Source organism: Chaetodon auriga, chromosome 23 (assembly GCF_051107435.1).
Source record: "Chaetodon auriga isolate fChaAug3 chromosome 23, fChaAug3.hap1, whole genome shotgun sequence".
Classification (NCBI taxonomy): Eukaryota; Metazoa; Chordata; class Actinopteri; order Chaetodontiformes; family Chaetodontidae; genus Chaetodon; species Chaetodon auriga.
Genome location: NC_135096.1, coordinates 12122531 through 12142367, shown reverse-complemented (window position 1 = coordinate 12142367; position 19837 = coordinate 12122531). Strand labels below are relative to the sequence as shown.

The 19837-nt window shown below is 41.9% G+C and overlaps 1 protein-coding gene across 5 annotated transcripts in view; it reads right to left on the bottom strand.

The window, feature by feature from the left end:
- Positions 1–19837, bottom strand: part of LOC143316018 (interleukin-1 receptor accessory protein-like 1) — a 230477-nt gene that overhangs the window by 75731 nt on the left and 134909 nt on the right. For all 5 annotated transcript variants that reach the window (XM_076723686.1, XM_076723685.1, XM_076723683.1 and 2 more), the window contains one exon: positions 14708–14782. In XM_076723686.1, coding sequence (XP_076579801.1) covers positions 14708–14782 — 75 coding nt within the window. The remainder of the gene's footprint in view (positions 1–14707; positions 14783–19837) is intronic.

The window sequence follows — 19837 nt, the reverse complement described above, 5'->3', positions numbered from 1 at the left end:
GGTTCAAATCTGCAGCTGCGGCTCATACTGGACTAAATACTACAGGGTACTATACAAAATGCTATATGAAGCCATAAAAGGAAACCTGTGATGCAGGTTATACTAGCAGTTCCAGTATATAGCTTAAGTACGCGCTGAACAGCTGCCTCATTTAAGGGGAAAAACACAAAATAATGCAGAATAAAAATAGATCAGACCCCCTCAGGTCCCTGTGCCCAGTTCTCCTTGCTCAATGATCCATCCATGTGTATACATGACATTTTATTTTCTTGCTGCAAAGGCCATCAATATAGGTTCCCACAATCATCATCATTTCCAGTGGTGTAGAAACTGGCACTAACTGGCATTGCATCTGCACCAATAAAGCCATCATTTTTTTTTTTTTTTTTTTTAAATATCTGACCCTGTATAACAAAGTGCGCCTCTGTTAATGTCCAAATGATGAGGATGAGGACATTTTAGACTGATGCTACACACAATAACATCCCATAGCAACAGGAAATACATTCAATTAAGGATGTTAAGATACTACTTCATCCTCATTGTGTCAACAACTGATGCTGAAAGTGATGCATTCTGTTGTTGTTTATCATTATAGCTAAGTAGCTAAATATAGCATTCCTCTATTATCTTGAATTCCATGCTGGAATGAGTCCAATGTGCAGAAATTGGATTCCATTATATTTAATGGAGTTTTCTGCAGGACACTGATAATAATGTAAACTGTATTTAATGGTGACTAATGAACTATAAGCCCTGACTGAACAAACACTTAGAGCAGAAATTAGCATAAATTATTGTCTCTGTCGCTCCTGTGGCAGCCATGTATGTAGCATCAACATCAAAGCATCAAACGGTACGAGCGTGAACATCGGTTGGCAAATCCGCAACCGCTCGTCACATCGCAGCTACAGCACAGCCGCGGACATTTTTGTCAGGAGAGATGTGACGGCTGGGGACTGCTGAGGATACACGATTTACGTTCGTGACAAAGGATAAGTGGAAGCAATGCTGTTTGAGTGTTTATCTGAATGCATTTGCTGCATCAACTAATGGTGTGTGTGTGTGTGTGTGTGTGTGTGTGTGTGTGTGTGTGTTTACAAGGGCACCAGGTACAGTAGTTAAAGCAGTAACACAACTGCCTCCATGGTTCCTCGTCACTCTTGCTGTGCTTCATTGTTCCCTTTTCACACACATTAAAAGGGGTGCGCACACACAAAAATCCTAAACACATAGTGGCACAGAGAGTCATGCAGGCATGTTGTCTCTCTCTCTCTCTCTCACACACACTCACACACACACACACACACTCCCCCTTTGCCTCTTGCTTTATTAGTTGATGAGTCATAGCTGTGGGTCTTCTAAACTGGGACAATCCACACACTGAACACACACACAGCTTATACAATACAGCACCGCAGACACACCTACATGCACATGCAGAATGGCCTCCCAAACACACACATACACACACACATACAAAGGGGTGACTTGGCAGCTACCAGCTTCGCAGCCCGGGGACTCTGAAGCTGCCTGGTGTTGATAGGTTAGTGCTGTTTTCCTTCCACACATTCAAAAAACTGAGAGTGCTAAATATCAGTGCCACCTGCTTCTTCCATGAAATGGGCTAATTAAGTTTATCCAGGGAAAGCCTCACTTATCTACTCGACCTACCGCTGAGTGGAGACATGTGATTGATTGTGCAAGTGGACTACAACTCAGCATTGGGAAGTGGACCCAATATTTAGCTGTAAACGTCATGCAAAAATACATTTCCCCAGTGGCATCAATACAGTCCAAGTTCTGCTTTGGTGATGCTTTTCCTCTGGAATTTGATTTATTTATGATACTTTGATGCCGCTTTGAATTTATAATCTGTTCCTCGGTACAAAAGCAAGACCACAGTAAGACAGCTCGGCCAAGTTCTGCTTCTAGTTGCCAAATAAACTAGACGTTCGCTGGGGTAACTTTGGAGCGCTGACTTTCATGCTTTTTAGCGAAGTTGCACTGGGCACTTTTGCACTTTGACAGCCTCAAGTGGCAGCGAGAGATAACTGTTTGAATCTCTGCAAGTCGGATGGACTTCATTACTGAGAAAATATGCATGTGGTGTCAGGAAAGATGCACATTCCTAAATCTTTAAGTTTTCTCTTCTGAGTGGCTGCTAGGGGAGGAGACGGAGAAGAAAAAGCGTTTGGCAGCGCACTGAGCCATTGTTCTGGTGAGTTTGGTGTCTCTCTGTATTCGCTCTTTGACTGCTGGATTGGGGGAATGTTTTGTATTTTGTTCCGTAGTTCTGATCTATCAAATCCTGTGTGCAGATTTCCTGACAGCACCCATGCTCAACAGCCAAGTGTTGATCCAAATAGATAAATAAAGCAAGTTTACTACAACACTGAGAAAAGCCATCGACATAAACCTTTCACACCAAGAATTCCAACAGGCACCATTAACAAAGTAGGAAATCAGAAGATTGCAGATGCATGTGGAACAATTTGCCTTTGTCTGGATATTTTGAGCGTCAGAGAAGGTAGAAGTTAAAAAAACAAGAGCGATAAACAAGCACATGATCCTCGCTAAAGCAGTTCATGGCCGCAGACTGGCAGAAAAAGAGTGAATACTTGGATGAACCTCATGGGGAGTCATGTAACTGTCACCATGAAAACGACCTTATGCCTAACCTTTACCGAGGAGCTTTATTTGCCTATACTTATCCATACCGCCGTGAGGGAGCGCAGACGGTCACATGATTCCACACTGTCGGCTTGTGTGCTTTTGGGAATGCGTTTTTATGACTTCTGCGTGGTTTAACATTTTACAGTGGATCTGTCAGGGGCATATTCAAAACCTGAAGACACGACATGTGGGGGACAATAGGAAAGAAAAAAAAGCTCAATCCAGTTCTCTTAGGGGACAATTCAATGGAAAACAAAAAGAACATCTTGAAAAATCTGTTGATGCCTTTCCAATAGCTACAGCAACTAATGGACCAGGGACCCGATGATGCACGAGACCTCTCAAAAACACTCCGTCTTAACTATGTCAGTGTCATAACTGAAATCAATATCAACCCTCTGTCACAGCATGGAAGGATGCTCAATATCTTCTATCTGGCCTGCGGTTGGCAAGGAGAATGAGTAGTCTGGAGTGTGTTTGCTAAAGAAGAGAGGGAGGCTTCCATGTTCTGGTTAGCCTGAGTCTCAGAGATTAAACCCGAGTGCTGCCAAGACAGCTGGCACAGCGGCTGTGGTTTCTCTCAGTAGGCACCAGGAAAAGAAATTAAATCTTTCTACAATAAAATATTTTCTGGGCACTTTGGTTTCATTGTTGGGAACATTTTGGTCCCGTCCAAAAGCAATAGGTTGAGCGGTGAAGTAACAATTTTGGAGTTCACGTTGGCAAGCACGTCCTGTGACTCTCACCCAGAATGCTCGGGGAGGAACTGCCTGTTCGTAAGCTATGTCCCAACTGCGCACGACTCCGTGTGCTCAACGTATTCAGCTGTGTGCTAATAGTGAAAAATGACAAAACTGAGTACCCCTAACAATTCCAGCGGGCGTGCAGAAGGGTGATGATGGAAACTTTCCTCCAAAGACGCAACTTGCAACACACCAGGAAAAACAAAGAAACAAAAAAAAGTAATCCATAATTCTTATTAATACTTAACACCACTCATCATATATATTATATTCATCATTTTATGACTTTCTGATGCCAGCCAGTGCTGTACAGTGTGTGAAACTTGGGTACAGTGATAATGCGGTGACTGTGAATGTGTTTGATCAATCACTCAACATTTCAAATTCAGTTTCAATTCATTGTGTTTATGCTATGATGGAGGCGGCTTACACTTTACAGTTCCACAAAATACCTTTGTATTGTATAAATATAACTGGGATTTGTATACAAATCTAACATCACACCTGTGCCTGTTCTTTCCAATTCTTTTGGGAAATGTCCATGTTAAACCTGCCACTTCTGGTCCTGGATTTTAAATAAAAGGATTTAATATTGATCTACATACCAAGTGGACAGCTCTCCACATTTGTACATGTCTTTTAAAAGAGCTCCAAATAAAGACAGCAAAAACCCAGCGTGACATGATGAAATAAATCATAGATCTTGAAGTAGTTTCTCTTCCCTTGCTATCCTTTTTTCACTGTAACTTTCTCACAGCCATGATTCATCAGAAAGTATTAGATGAGCCTTGAATGACAATACCAGAGAAGAAGTGCAAGTTGTAATCAATAGCTGCAGCTTCAAATATTTACAATGCAAGTAGTTACCGAGAACTTGTTCTGCTCCAACTACACCAGTTTGTATTTCTGGTGTATATGTATCAGAACAGACTCAATTAACTGGCTAAAAACCATGAATGAATGAATGAAATGAGAGTTAAATACAGGAATTCTTAATTCCTGGCAGCGGTAAGAACAAGGGCACAATAATTACAAATAAACAGTAGAAACGTCATCATGCTGCATATCAGGAGGCTGCACAGATGGTATGAGGACAGCACTACTCTCTACTGTATCGTGTCTGTTCTATTTTATTCTATTCTGGTCTGCAGAGGTCAGCGCCTATCTGAGCGTGTCATAATCCCTCCCACTGCTGAGGAAAAAATACCTACCCAAGGTATAGGAACAAGGTGTTGCCTGACTCATAGCGGTTATGAGACAAATATCCACAACATTTCATCTGACACTTTCATATTCCCTGCTGCACGACCGCCCACGGACCACGCACAAGACCACAACAGTGGGTACAATGGGCCGGCGCAAAGCAGACAAACGCTGTATCTGTTTGGAGAAAGACAAATATGACCACACCAGATTGCTTTAGCACATATAAATCCCTGGAGGTGACATTGTGAGGTGGTAAAAGCTGCATAAGACCTTTTGTGTGTGTGAGTGTGAATGTGCGGCCGCTTGTGCGAATGCTGAGCGTTTGTTGGTGTTTCTGCTTGTTTGAAGAATATTGCATTTTGCCTGTATGTGCAGTAATCTGTGTGTGCGTGTGGAGCAGCTGTATCATGACATCATAGAGTAGATCTGTACTCTCATGTGTTCTTATGTGTCACTTCCCAAAGTTTGTTGCCACTGCCATCTCCCTCCCCCTCCAACCGTGATCCTGGCCCGCTAGCTCTCTGGCTAGACATCAGAGGCCGCTCTATCTCTCCCTGTCTCAAACACACACATGCAAACACACACACACACAGCATGTACACAATCAGAAGTTGGCCCAAAAGACCACTGTGAGACCAAAGACAGTGCAGAGGGAGCAACGCCAAACCAAGGTCACGCTCCGGGCGGAGAGGAGACACTGTCATCTCTGTCCAACCTGGATGCACAGTCACATAAATGCAGCCAGAAGGAAACCAATATAGCCACCTGTTTGGCTGGAAATGAAAAAAGGGCAATTAGTTCAACCAGGCAACACACATGCGCTGCCAAGGGGATGACGAGGAGGAGAAAGTTTGCAGGGTTTGCATTTTGGCTGTGGGTTCAGCTGCGGAGTTGGCTCTGCGGGAGATGCGGATAAATTCTTGAAAAATAAAAATTCAAGCTACAGCGCTGCTCTCATAGCATTCAGGGGCAAAAAAGCTAAACACAATCCAGGCATTAAAAAGAGAAACGCCTCAAACAACTGAAGAAATTAGACAGAGAAGATTTTCTTTGAGTCACAAGAGCAAATTAATGTCTCCTCTGCCTGCTAGCAGTAGAGGTTTGTGAATAGCGGCTCACAAAAGCGCAAGGTGACACCGCCATATTCAGGTTAAACTGAAGGCTAATCTGATGGCTGTAAAAGTCGCACTGCTTAACTGCCACACTAAAAGGTGAGTTTAATTCTAAAGCAGGTGGCTCTTGGGTTCCAAGCTGTCACACAGTGCCGAACGAGTTGTCGAGCGAGGCTTCCTGCTGTTGGTGGTCCATATGCCGGTGTTTGAGTCAAGTTGACTATCAGACGATGCGCATCGCCGCTACAGTGCAGAGCTACCGATACATGACAGCATTGGAAGGAGCACAAGAAAACAGGAACGAGGCAGTGTGAGTGTGTGTGGAGGTGGAGGAGGGTTTTCGATTTGAAAGTACACAGCTGCTGACGGAGAAACAGCTGGATGGATGCAGCACAGACAGCGCGCCGTTAACACGTGTGCTGTGGAAGCAGTGGAGTTTGGAGTCAGAGACGGGCTAAATAAGGCAAAATCAAATGCTAAACTTTAAAGTTAGGCTGAAACAAACCCAACAGCACCAGAGTAACAGTCAGCCTGAAGGGGCTGTTGTACTGAAACAAAAGGTCCAACAGACACACGACTGCAGCTCTGACAGCCTGAGCGGCCAGCCCACAGATATTAAATCTTTGAATGTGGTGAACAGTAAATTATAGTGTAATCCAAAGAAGGAGGTGAAAGTCAAAATGCCACCAGGACTGTGGTAGTATCTCACTTCTAAACTGAACCCTGTAGTTATTGTTGCACAGTGTTCAAATTCACCCTTTAATTTGAACTTTTTTGCAGCTTTTGCCAAGAAACGAGTCCATAATATCTTGTAACACCTGCCGCATTTTGTCATTGTAATGTTGCTGAAACAACAATAAAGCAACAAAGCATATTTATCTGATTTAATTAGACACCTAAATGTCTTTGAACTCACCAAGAGCATACTGGGCTCGGCTTTATTGGCTTACCTTTGGGCCTTCCAGTATCCCGACGAGCAAACCTATATTCATATTGGATGATTCTGCAGTGCACAGTTTAGGTCCGGTGCCAGTGTTCAGTGTGGGTATGTAGCAAAACACAATATCTTGTTCTCCGTCCAACAATCCAAAAGTTTCATTTTTTTTAAACGATAACCACAATCTTTTGGTAACTTTAACCACATTTTAGTTGCTGTGCACAAACAATGCAGAAAGTAAATATTTTTAAATTACAGCATTTGAAAACATCAGTGAAAGTAATCCAGGCATTTGCAGAATTGTCCAATATCGGTGTTATGGGCAAACATCCAATACGTTTGCCCATAACACCCTTCTCTGTGGAGATCCACTTTCTAGCTTCAGTTACTATACAGCACTACCATCCATTGGGTTTTTTTTTTTTTTTTTTTTAATAGTACCCACTTTCACACTCGTGTTGTAAGTAGAATGATGTCGAATCTAATCACTTCCTCCATTAGAGGAAGCTTGTTTGCAGACAATCAATGCAACCATCCTCGCTTTCAATCAGTGAAACCTTCATTAAGACTATACCACTGCAGTCACGGTGACGTCAGGAGGCAGACCAACACAAATCAGCTTGCAGGCTAATCTACAGTCAAAAGAGGTCATCAAGTGTCTTTCTGAATCATCCATATCACTTGACTTGCACTGACTGTCTTTTCACAGCCTGTGCTTGTGTCAGGTGGCTGGTAGCCCTCCGTAGACAGTTTCATAATCTATTGATTTGTTAAGCGATACAAGTCTGACAAAGGCAGAAGGTCTTGTGACCTTCCCAAGGGCCTACATGCAGGTGCAAGGCAGGAATGCTTTATCCCTTAAACATAAAAATAGAAAACAACAAACCAGACTTTCTCTAAACTACATGCCAAAGCCCAATTTATGATTAATAGGTCTACCCAGAGACGGGAAGCATTGCTGGCACAGACGAGAGGCAGTATATCTTAATACTCAAGTGCCTTGGCCGGTTCTTGATGCTATTTTCTGCTAAGGAGAGCAAATGCCTTCGGCCATTTTTCCTCTCAGTTTGCAGAGACAGGCACAAGGCTGCAGGTGGGAGCCGCTGACAGGAAGCACAGCGGGGGAACGGTCAGTGTGGGATGATAGCTTGACTTTTCAGGTCAATCTCCATCTAAAACGTGAACCTGGTATCAGCCCTGCGGTCACACTCTGGCGAGCTTCCTCAACTGTTGGGTAAAATGATCCTCCTTTGGTCCAGTGGGCCAATCAGGCATCGTGAAGCACTTGTACAGACTGTCCCCCTCATTACAGTACTTATGTAAAACACTAATGGGAGCATTTCTTTACCAAGAATCCCTTCCAATCACCACCACCAACCCCCCCCACACACTCTAATATGACAGTCAGGATTTATGGCTCGGCACTGCAGGGCATATTAACCATTTGGGATGGTGCGCTGTCTTGTATCCACTTTCATCTGTAATAACTCAAGGTAAGACGCCATCATATTTCATCCCCTCTGTGAATCTTGAATGATCTCGCTCACTTTTTCTCCCCTGCTCCAACTCTTCGCCCAAACTCCCTCTACCTTCATTTCTCTCTCATTCTCTTCCCTCCTCTCTCTTCATCTTTATCACACTCTGTCTTCCTCTCCCTCCAGGGCCTTGGTGCTTGGTGGAGGCTTGCCAGGAATGCAGATAGGATCACTCGCAGATGTACAATAACTTGAGGGGAATAAATAATGCCCTAATTGAGAGAAATGATGTAATATTGATCCTAGGGCCTCTCAACCTTTGGCATCGTTGAAGCGTTCTGCCGAGCCTGTGACATTTAGAGGGATGAATGGTGTGCATGTGATACTGGGGGATAGGTGTTGCTGAGGCTGTGCTTTGTGAGATGAAAATGTATATCGTGGTTTGATGAGAACCACGACCTGAGTGCGAGCTAGACGATGATGCTTCCCTGTCTGCAGAATGTACGGAATATAACACAGAAGCTGCTGCATCGTACGGAGTGATGCTTTGAAGATGCGTTTAATTGCAAACTTGAGTGGGAAAGTATCAGCGTGTGCCGTCTGTACCTGTGCCATAAAGGCTGGTGAGTGGCTTTAACACTCGCGTCTGGTTCCAGGCTGCCTTTGGGGTTGAAGTGAAAACAAACACAAGCAGCCTCATCTAAATTCTGCACGCACCCAAGCCAAATTGTGTGGGTTTGAGGTTCAAATGTTTTATGTTTTCATTTCAAAGTTATTTTTATTGTACCATTATGTAAATTAGGCCCAATAATTCTCATCAATGTTCTTAGCCGCAGACATGAACTTGAGTGAAACCTTTGGTTGCTTTCACACCTATCCTATTGGGTGCATTTCCTGCTTTGGTTGTGTTTGTTTAGGCCGATATAAGAGCTGTCACTCAAATGCTGGTGCAGAGTAAATCGCCTGAATGGGATGGCTTGAGGAACGCTGTCTCTGTCTGGTTCCAAACAAACATGTGGCTCTAAAACTAAACAAAGCAAGCACAGGATTTCATGAGTGTATGCGATTTTAGCATCGACTCAAGAGCTAAATCACTACTATACCCAACTTATGATCTGTGATCTGTCAGAAAGCAATCTTCACAATTAAGGACTGTTTATATTAATGCTAGATCATTTTGGACATTGGTAACACCTATACGCATTAGCACAAGTGCAGGGATCTTCCCTGATCAGAGAGTGAAAAGGGGACCTTGTGAAACTACTGGCATACAGAAACCTTAAGCACTTCCAGGAAGTATGAGGGTCGCTGTGATTGAAATTTGGTATTTGTCAATTCCACTGCCAGCTCTGCCGTGTTATATTTATTTCTCTTTTATCTATTTAATCTCTTCTAAAATCTGTTCATCCTTCTCGTCTGCTGAATGTTTAATGCTGTTTAATGCATTATGTAGAGCACTTCCAATTGTTTGAAACGTGCTTTATAAATTGAGCTACACAGTGGGTAGTTGTCATCTGAGGACTATACATGATGTAGCAAGTGAGAAAAACAAAAAAAATCAATAAACCCTCATGTGATCATTATGTCTTCCTGACGCTTTGGCGTTCACATCCTTTCTCCGAGGCCTCTTGGTATTTACCTTGAACGTGATCTATCACACATGTCTCCTTATCTGTGGCACGGTGGGCCTTTATCCCACAGCAGATTGTCAGCAGGACAACCAACACATCGATACTAATTGTTAAATATTGAAAATGGTGCTGGGATCAATGCGAGAAGATCCTAAACATCACACCATCAGGAGATCAAATCCATACAGCTACAGAAAGAAATCTGCTCCAGGATAATGGGAAGATCGACATTCATAGACGGATAAAGTCAAGTAAAGGTTATTCATTTCAAGACCATCTGTTGGACTGAGTTTCAACCACATTCTAACAGGCTGAACAGGGGTCGGGTGAAAGTTGACATTTTGCCTGTTGTTGAAGTGCAGTTCATCATTCCTTCGTAATGGTGCTCTGTTTCAATAGAGCAGAAAGCAGAAACTTATTTACAGAAGGATCTGAATTCATCAAGTCTCCTTGTGTACATTTTTGAGCTTAATGTGAGGGTTTCAATGTCAGCTTAGAGGAAATTGGAATCTCACAGCAGCCTGACCTGCACCAGAATAAGAGTATACTAATGTGGCTAACCTCATCATTACCAAAGGAATGCAAATTATAATTTGTTGTGCCTACCGACTCCAAGCCAATTCTGGATAATGATGGTTTTGTTCTGAGGTGTCCTCTGTTCATTTCATTACACAATGTAACTCCTTCCAATGAGTGACTGAAGAACAATTTCCCGTTTATACTGTTATTATTCACCAACCAACAAAGGAGGAAGCTCAACCTCTGAGAGGACAGCAGATTGTTGCAGAGAGGCAGTGTGGAACAATGAGCCATTCTGAGAGGAAGTGATACTGATTTTCAAACTATGTAATTAAAAGAATGTCTTTTGTATTGCTTGGGAGCGGTTCAAAATCCATCAGAAACATATTTGTCAGCCTGTGTGTATCACCAACATGATACGGAATCATCATTTCTTTGCTAATTTATTTGTAATACTACCCCTAATCTCCACTAATTCTGTTCTCATAATCTCAAAACAGGATGATGCTAGAAGGATGACCAAAAGAATACTGACACCCTAATATTATACCCATTTTTGACTGCTGAACATCTCATTTCAAAATCGAAAACATGCAGTCTTAACAGCCCAAACACTTGCAGGAACCTGCAGGGATTTGCTCCCGATTACCCACAACAAGATTAGTGAGTTTGGCGAAAAAGACGGCATTCAAATTCACGCAGAAACAGGGAGCACACTGTTGTCCAAGATATCATTGTATGCTGCAGCATTTAGAATTCACTTCATTGGAAGCCAAGGCGTGTTCACACGGCACCTGAAGCAAATGTGCGCGGTGTATGTGCGACCTTTGACCATTTACTGTGTTCACAACTTGTTGCTGAGCTAGTGCCAATTTTTGACTGAAAACATCAAATTCACTCCCTTCCCCTACAGGATCCCATGAGGCACTGTGGTAAACAAAGCAAATCACTAACTGAGGCACGAGAAGATAAAAAGACAAGGCCGTTAGGGTTAAAGTGAGCACACAAAAAAAAAAAAAAAAAAAAAAAAAAATCAATGCAATTAGTCTGACAGAAAACAACTCTTTGGATGATGCGTAACAGTATGACAGAAAGGTGTACTGTGTGGCTTCTTGAGGTAAAGCATGCATACAAGAGCTGAAAAGTGAATTGTGGAGGAATTTAGCAAAGAGGCTCAGACACCACCACCTTGTTTTCTCTCCACTGCAATTTCAGAAAACTCGCTGCGGTGTCGTAATGTCAAGTGTCAGGGGATGAAGTGTGATATCCCGAGGAAGGAGGCAGTTGAAAGGGCTTGAAGTTTTAACAGCCAATCAAGATCACAGGGGAACTTGCTTGGTATTCCCAGAATGAACATCACAAACAGAGCGCCACAACGGTCGCAAATTCAATCTAACACGAAATAAAATGTCAGGATAGGCAGACAAGGAGGGCCGCGAGTGGCACGTCAGTTCTGCATAGAAAACAGCACTAAAACAAATCAAATCTGGCAGCAGAATAAAGGCTAAAGAAGCAGGTTTTTGCCCGAAAGTTGGTCTGCATCCCTGGTTGGGTTGCGTTCAAGAGCACAGAAGTGGCAAAAACGTTTTTTTGTGCATTCATTCATTCACCGGGGAAAACACAAAAATGTGCTCATGCATTAAGGAACGAATCACCCCGCTGTCAAACTGTTTACAAATCGCACACATTAGCACTCGACTAGAAACAGACTTGCGCTGCAGTTAGTCTGCTTACTGTAGTCAATTATTCTCCATCTGCACAAGACAGAGTGAAGGCAGTGCGCATTGAACTGTCAGACTGAATTACAGACCCAAACTGTATCTGATCTGTCCCACGGAGAAAGCAGTGGAAAGACATGCCCACTGAGAAGTGCATGTTTTAATCAAGCATTTTTAATGTAATCAGTTATAACTGAGCAGCCACATCCATTAGGAGACAAATAAGGGAGGGGGCCTTGGACGTTGAATAACTGGGACCACCCATTTACAGATCCCTCCGTTCTGTCTGTTCATCCCTTGAGTTCCACAACAAGAGCTTGAAGAGTGTCTCTCCACGTTCGCCTTTCCCCACTCCTCTCGTTTTCTCCCTCTCACCTGCCTAATTAACTGTCAGCCTGAGCCATTTGTGCTTCTATATTTCGTGCGAGAATGAATATTAAAATTCAGGCAAAACTGCCACAACCCTCAAAGGATACGTTGCGTTTGACTGGGCTCTCTGCGGATGACAAGAGCATGCTAGCCAAACACTGAGAGGGAGTGATAGGGGCTTGTACAGGCAGAGAATCAAATAGATGTTCATATATTATGTACACAGAGCTGCTGACTCCGTGTGGAATATCAATGGGCACAGAGGTGGAGGGAGGAGTGTAAAAAACACAGTTCCTACTAATCCTCGTGCACAGAAAATCAAAATGAAGATGAAAATTCAATCTGATAGAGTTACTGAAGCTAAGGGGATGAATGTCTAGAAAGCTCAACAGACTGAAAATCCCAGACAGTGAAAAAAAAAAAAAAAATCCAGCAAAAAGTACAGTTAAAAAACAATCAAAATCAACACCAAAACAAGAAGAGCAACACATTCCTTTTCTTTGTACCATTGTGTCCTGTTCTCTCAGCTTTGAGTAATGGGTTTTGATAATCACCATCATCCACTATGAAACACTTAATCAGATGAAAAAAAAAAGGCAGAAGGGCTTTTACCATCATCAATTTAAAGCTACAATGATTTGCGCCTATTTTCTGATTGCCACCTTTTACCTCTGCAAGCCAGTTGTGTTCATCGTCCATGACAAATTTACTTCAAAGGAAGCCTTCATCATGACCCATTTTCCATTCCACCAACAGCTGAGCTCTCGCCCAATAAGGCACAAAGCGGGAATTTTCCCATGAGCCCCTGTGCATCAAAAGCTGGTAAGGCAAACGAAAGACGGCCGTTCTGAGGCAGCCACACGAGGCAGGAACGCAGGCGATCATTTGAAGTAATGCTAACATCATAAACTTGAAGGTAATGTGAGGGACAGAGGCATGGTTTCTCAGAAGTGCCACTTCGATTCATTACGGACTCATTACCTCGCTGCCCAAGATAACCAAGATAGACGCGATCAGTGTGATTATAATGAAGAGGCACTTCATAGGATGGAGGAGAGGAGGCAGCAGACATGGCTTTCATACCCACTGAAAGGCTTACTTCTTCATATACAAAAGTGTCGAGTGACTCATCCTGTTTTTCTTCTATCATGATGAAGCCTCAAGGTCCATTCACAAAAAAGGGCAGACTTAATTGAAAATCTTGGACTGAACACTGTTTCGTTACTTTAAGTAAGATCTGAAACACAGATGAAACTCATCGGGAGGTATAGGAGATGAGTACAGTCCAAAGCTATGTATTAAAGTCCATTCACTTCCACTGTTTTGGAGTGGAGGCATAAATCTAACCTCCCAAGACCTGGGCGAGTGAAAACAGCAAGTGAGAAGATACAGGATGTTTCTTGAACTGAACTTTTCTGCCAAAAAAACTAACATTTCGAAATTCAGCGTTGCACAAAAGCAACCAGTCTGAATAGTTTCGTCCGCCAGCATTTGCAGAATTTGCAGTCCGGCGCCAACTACCAGGGGTATCACATAGCACAAGGTCAAAGCTTGTATTCACAGAATATGCAAGTCACATGGTACATTCAACATAATCTGGAATTCTATAGTAATAATTCCATTAGCACAACAACAGAGCCATGCTAACCTATCTGCTGAGTCTCTCTTTGTAACAGAAATACGGTTTTCACCACATTATTTTCTTTCGCCTCTACTTTGCCATAGTTTCACTTGGATTTCAGCGACTCAGTGGAACTCAACACTTTCGGCACACGTCTCACATTAAAGACCTGCTAGGAGAGTAGGTATTACTCAACTAAGGCTGCTGAAAGCCTTTTATATGAGATATTTGTGCAGAAAGTGTTGAGTAGCTTAACGGCGATAAGAAAAACATCAAAGTAGAAGCCATTAAGCAGTCCTCAGAATCAGAGGGGGTGAGCATGACATGAGTATGTTGTTGCACTGATAGAATTAGCGCCGATTATCCTGAAATTATCAAGACAACAGGTACACACAGGGGACGTGTTGAGTTTGTAGTAACAACAAATTAAAATGGGAGCACATCAGGAACTCTCTTGCTAAAACACTGTATAAAGATTTTCACCTTGTATGCACAGCAAGGAACAAATTGACATATATCGGTAAAAACAAATCCACAGTTAAGTAGAACAGGACCTACTTTGAAATGGTTTTGATCGACTAATCTAGAAATCTGAAGCAATGCCATTGTGACAAGCAGGCATACACCACAAGTATGACGCCATCCATCGACGGACAGAAAATAAAGCCATCAACGAGGGGAAGGAAACATGTTCCCTTACCTATTGCCATCTCGATGACGTTCATTTGGCTCTCTGTAGGGAAAAGGATTTTTGGCGGCTTGTCTGTCAGGGGAGCTATGAAAAGACAAACAGAGAGAAAGGAAGAGCACATTAAATTCCACATCTGCCTCCCCCATGGACAGTGGGAGTATGATTTATTCATTAAAGACCCCAATAAAGGCTGCATTAAAGTGGGAACAAATACATGGAAATATAATATTTAAAGAGTGGACAGAGACAACATGGATAAATTACTGTGACTCTGAATTACCCAGTCAAAGCTTGAAACATCAATGCACATGCTTTCAAAGCAGCAGCTGCTTCAATGCTAATGCTATTCATTCCTTGTAAAAACGACTGTGTTAAATGATGATACGGCTTTGACATGGACCGCAATGCAAATGGCACTGTATATACAGCAGCTGTGTAACTAGTCAACCATTTCTGAATATACAGTATACCCTAAGGTAAAAATCTTTCACAGCTGCAGTGGGCATGGGAAGGTTAAGAGCTGCTGCAGGAGATGCACCATTTTCAGCCATGTATGGCTAATATGACAGGAAAATGTGAGTTTCTTGAAATCTTTTAGAATAGTAATAAAAACATCCCTGATACAAAACCGTCCGCAGAGTACATATTGTCAAAATGGTCAGCCACAAGTGAGTTGTTGATTGAAAAGGGTATCACTGTTACATTAGAGCAGCCTTCGTCCCAACTCCCTTTGAAAATACACCAACTCCAATTAGACAGCTGCTGAGTAACAAAGACGTGCACTTAGAGGCTCCTCATTATAATGACTCCCTAATTGGTTCTAGTCTTCAAAGTCGCATCAGAGAGGGTTTTCTATCTGTGCACACTTGGAAATACTCGGCGGGATGAGGCTTGCTTCGGTACAAATGACTTGTGGTTTGACTGGAGCAGTGATCGATGAGCTGAACCTCAAAAAAGAAAAAAAAAAAGGCCAAGTTACAGTGAGAGGAGCGACACTGGGTGGAGGGAGGTTTTCCAAGTTTGCAATGAGCTAGGCTCCTCCACACTCCAGCTCTCTTTTGATATGACTCACCACAGAAGCGAGCGCTAGCTACAGTTGCATGTTGATAATTGACTGTTTTGCTAAAAAAGCCTTCCAGCTAGTTATCATCCCAACAGCTGCAGATTAGCAGAGCAGACTTCAGTTTTTCTGAATTTCTCTTTTCCTAGTCTTCCATTTAGATATTTGGTTATGATTATGCAATACATGGCAGCTGAGAGTTTTATGATGCGACAGCAAGACCCTTGAAATTCACTTTTCTGTTACTGAGCTGGATTTTGTAGGCGAGATTCTCTCTTGACAAGGCCAGTTACATACAGTAAAAAAGCCAGCTACTTTGAACTGTTTTGGCATCAATTGTGTTTTTCCAATACCAGCTAAATTTTCCTCATTATGTCAATCTTTGTAAGGACTACCTGCAGATTTACATTTGCACCTAGACTTGCACAACAAGTCCACCAAACTAAATGACAAGTGGGGGAAATAAATGTCCAACACACATTTCCAATGTAGCTATTCACATGAAATTGAAACCAGAGATAGGTATTAATTCTATAAAACTACAAACATAAACAAATGGTAACATTGTAATCAATAAAAAGTGTAATAAATTGGAATGCTACAGGAAAAATGGATGGAGCACAGTAAGAAAAAGCACTGAACCAGCTGATTCCACTCATCAGTTCTCCTTCCTGTGCTAATTAGGATCAACTGGTAGGCCATTTCTTTCACTATCTGAAAAAGGGTTACCCACGTCTGAATGCAACAAAACAAATCATTTGTTACAAAGACGTCATGCAAGAAGCAGGTGATGGGCAAAGCCAAAGACCTTTGTAACAATATTGTTCAGCAACATAGCAATGACACAGGTGACTGGCAGTTTTGTCAACTCCTTAATGTTCTTATTAGCACCAGAGGCTATTATCCGCAAGTGGAAGGAAAATCACTCCATCATCAACTGACCACACACAGGAGCTCCTTGCTCGATCTCAGGTTGGGCGGTCAGAAAGTTAGTGAGAAGGGCAGCACGAGTCAAGGCCCACTCGAAAAGAGCCAAGGGCCAGTCAAAAAGAGTTCCAGAAAGACCAGGAAGCAGCTGGTACAGTCGTCACAGAAAAAACATTAGGCAACGCACTCCAATGCCACAGTGTCCATGCACAATCACCACATTGCTGCTGGTAGGAAATGGGATGTGAGTGACAGTCTCCTTTGTCAAAGTCACATGATTTGTTGACCCATCGATCGTCGTTACACTGCTTCTGACTTTGTTCCTCACATAATTTACATGATTCGCATGGTCTCTAGAAGTTCTTGGCAGGTAAATTTAAACAGAGGCCAATTCAGGCATTTGAACAACATTTTTTGAAGTTCTGCTTGTAATGAAGAAGCACAAATGCCTTGATTGGCTTGATTTATTTTTAGACGCCATGTAATCAGGGGAAGATGTCGCGACTTTCAGCTTTGCAGACAAACAAGTAGTTTTTAAAAGCATCACAGAGAAACATACCGAGCAGACGTGTCTGATGAGCAAATCAACTCAAAATGTCAAACGCTGTTGGTGAAATATTGCAAAACACTTGGACCATGTACAGTGTGCGGATATTCTGCCCGCAGTTTTCCTCTGTTGGCACCAACTCTTGGCTCATTTAGATCTACTTCTCATTTCAAAAGGTATTCAACCAAAGATAAAACTTTCCTCCCATGGTGTCCTCTCACTTGTGCTAATGTAATAATGATGACATTGTGTTCGAGTATGACTCCTACAAAAAGTGCACCCCTATGCTAGAGAAGTGGTTACAACGGACGGAGATGAAAGAGGTGAATAGATAAAAGGTGTTGAGTATTTGTTGGTCTTTTCATGTAATAGCTACAACAAAAATGCACCATATTTACTGAAAAGAGGGTAACGCAGTCAATATGAGTTTCACTCTTTTAAATCTACATTGTTAAACATCTTACATGTGATGTTACCAGTCACTGGTTGGTATGGACAAATGTTCTGTTGCCTCTCAAGGGACATGTATGATAACTAGGTGTTGCACATTAAATTATTGTTAAATGCACAAGGTGAGCTGAAATGCAGGCTATATCATGTGTATTAAGTGTAAGACAACAGATCTGCGTAAACTGTGATTCTGTGTGGTTTGTAGCATTGTACTATTTGAAATACAGCAAGGTTTGTGATCGCCATTCAGAGATGTGGTTAAATTGATGTTGGCGTATGAGACAGTATTGAATGTACATATGTTCCTGCACTGTGCTTAACCTGCAATGTGAATGAGGATTATGGCAAGAGCCTTAGTGGGTTGCATCTTATGCATTTTCAGAGAGGAAGCTGTTCATGTGAGGGTGGATCGATGTTCATTGCCCATGTCCTGTTGTGTGCTGATTGCAGGTATGTTGATATTACTCAAATTACTATTTTTGAGTTATTCAGTTATTTCTTACCATGCTTCTTTAGTGTACCTTGCTGTCAGCTCATTGGTGCCAACAGCAGAGAAGAATAATTAGAATAATATTGTAAAATACACATACTGAGCCTGGATATCAATTAGTAAAACACTGAAGGAGAGCTGCGTGTCCTGTGGGTTCTTTATCAAGCCACAACAGCATCGGTGGCAACACTAATGAAAGAGCACTTCCATCATTCTTATGTCCAATCAATTGACAGAAAAGGCCATAATGTGGTCTCAAATAAAGGATTGTGAAATTTATGAAGAGGTGCGGGCTGAAAGCAGAGAAAATAAATGCCGATGTGAGCTCATTAATTACAAATTCAAAAAAAAAAGAACCACAGCGAATTATGCCCTTCCCTGTGCCTGCCGTGTTTCAATGCTGTGCAAAGAAATCTCATTACCTTAATTACCTTTTTCTTGATGAAATATGCTTAGATTATTTTGTTTCATTAGGACTTGAAAAGAAAAACAAGTTTTTCCACTCTGGTGCTTTGGCTTACACAAGACAATGCTGAATTTGAAGGGAGAAAATGATGCACGGGCAGGGATGTGGCTGCATGTATTTATAGTAACATGAAGAGAGAACTCAGATGGGGATACTAGCATCAAACATGGAGCTGCAGCACGTTGCTTATACTGTTTAAGTCAACATTATATATTTGCAATGGAGCAATTAAATTAAAATAGAGCAATTGTGATCCATCTATATGAACAACTGCATTTTCCCAGTGTTGAAGGGACATTTTAATCACTCCCTCTGTTCAACTGTTGAGATTTGATCGACCAAGTGTTATGAATTATAGAGAAGCACTCCAAGCAACTGCCTTCAGTAGCACCTGGAGGTAAGAAAGCATGATTGTGTTTGAAGTCACACAATCACAATCGACTGCCAGGATGTTAAAAACAGGAAAATGGAAAATGTGGCACAGGTTTAAAATAACCTGAAAGCTTTAAAGCTGCTCGTCTACTGAACCCCGAATACCAATAAATGTAGTCATATGCTATTACACAAGACAACTGCATAGCACATTTATACTGACCAAACTAACTGGCCTCTAATACTTTATATGTAAGGGAACAGAGAAAAATAAGGCATGAAAGAAATCTATCATTGATTTGTTTGTTTAGACATGTAGATTTAGACCTTGAGCCTTGCAGAATACGGGCTGGAGGGACGACAGTGGCATTAAAACCAGCAGCAAAACAACACAAAAGTGAAGCTATCAGGCTCCGCACAAACAAATCATATTTACCCAGTGGAGAAACTTAAGGAAAATGTATCCATCATATTAAAAATAGGCATCTCCTTCACAGTCAGTCTTATCTGATCTCACTGAAGCAATTCTGTTTGGAAAATTTACAAATAACATTGTCCAGAGCTGAAAATTGTTATTTTTTTATACCTTCTATGTCTCATGTAAGCAGCAGATGTGTTATAAAGTCTGTCAGAACTGCATGCAAAAAGTGCATGCATGAGGGAAAAACCACCAACTACATCAAATAAACATGCAGCACGAGTTCACCTAAGTGCGCAGACTAAATCTTGACACTGGAAACACATACAGTATAAGCGATATATGATACGAATAATATTTATATATTCATAAACTAAGGATTTTTCAATGAGGGAGAAGGATATGACGT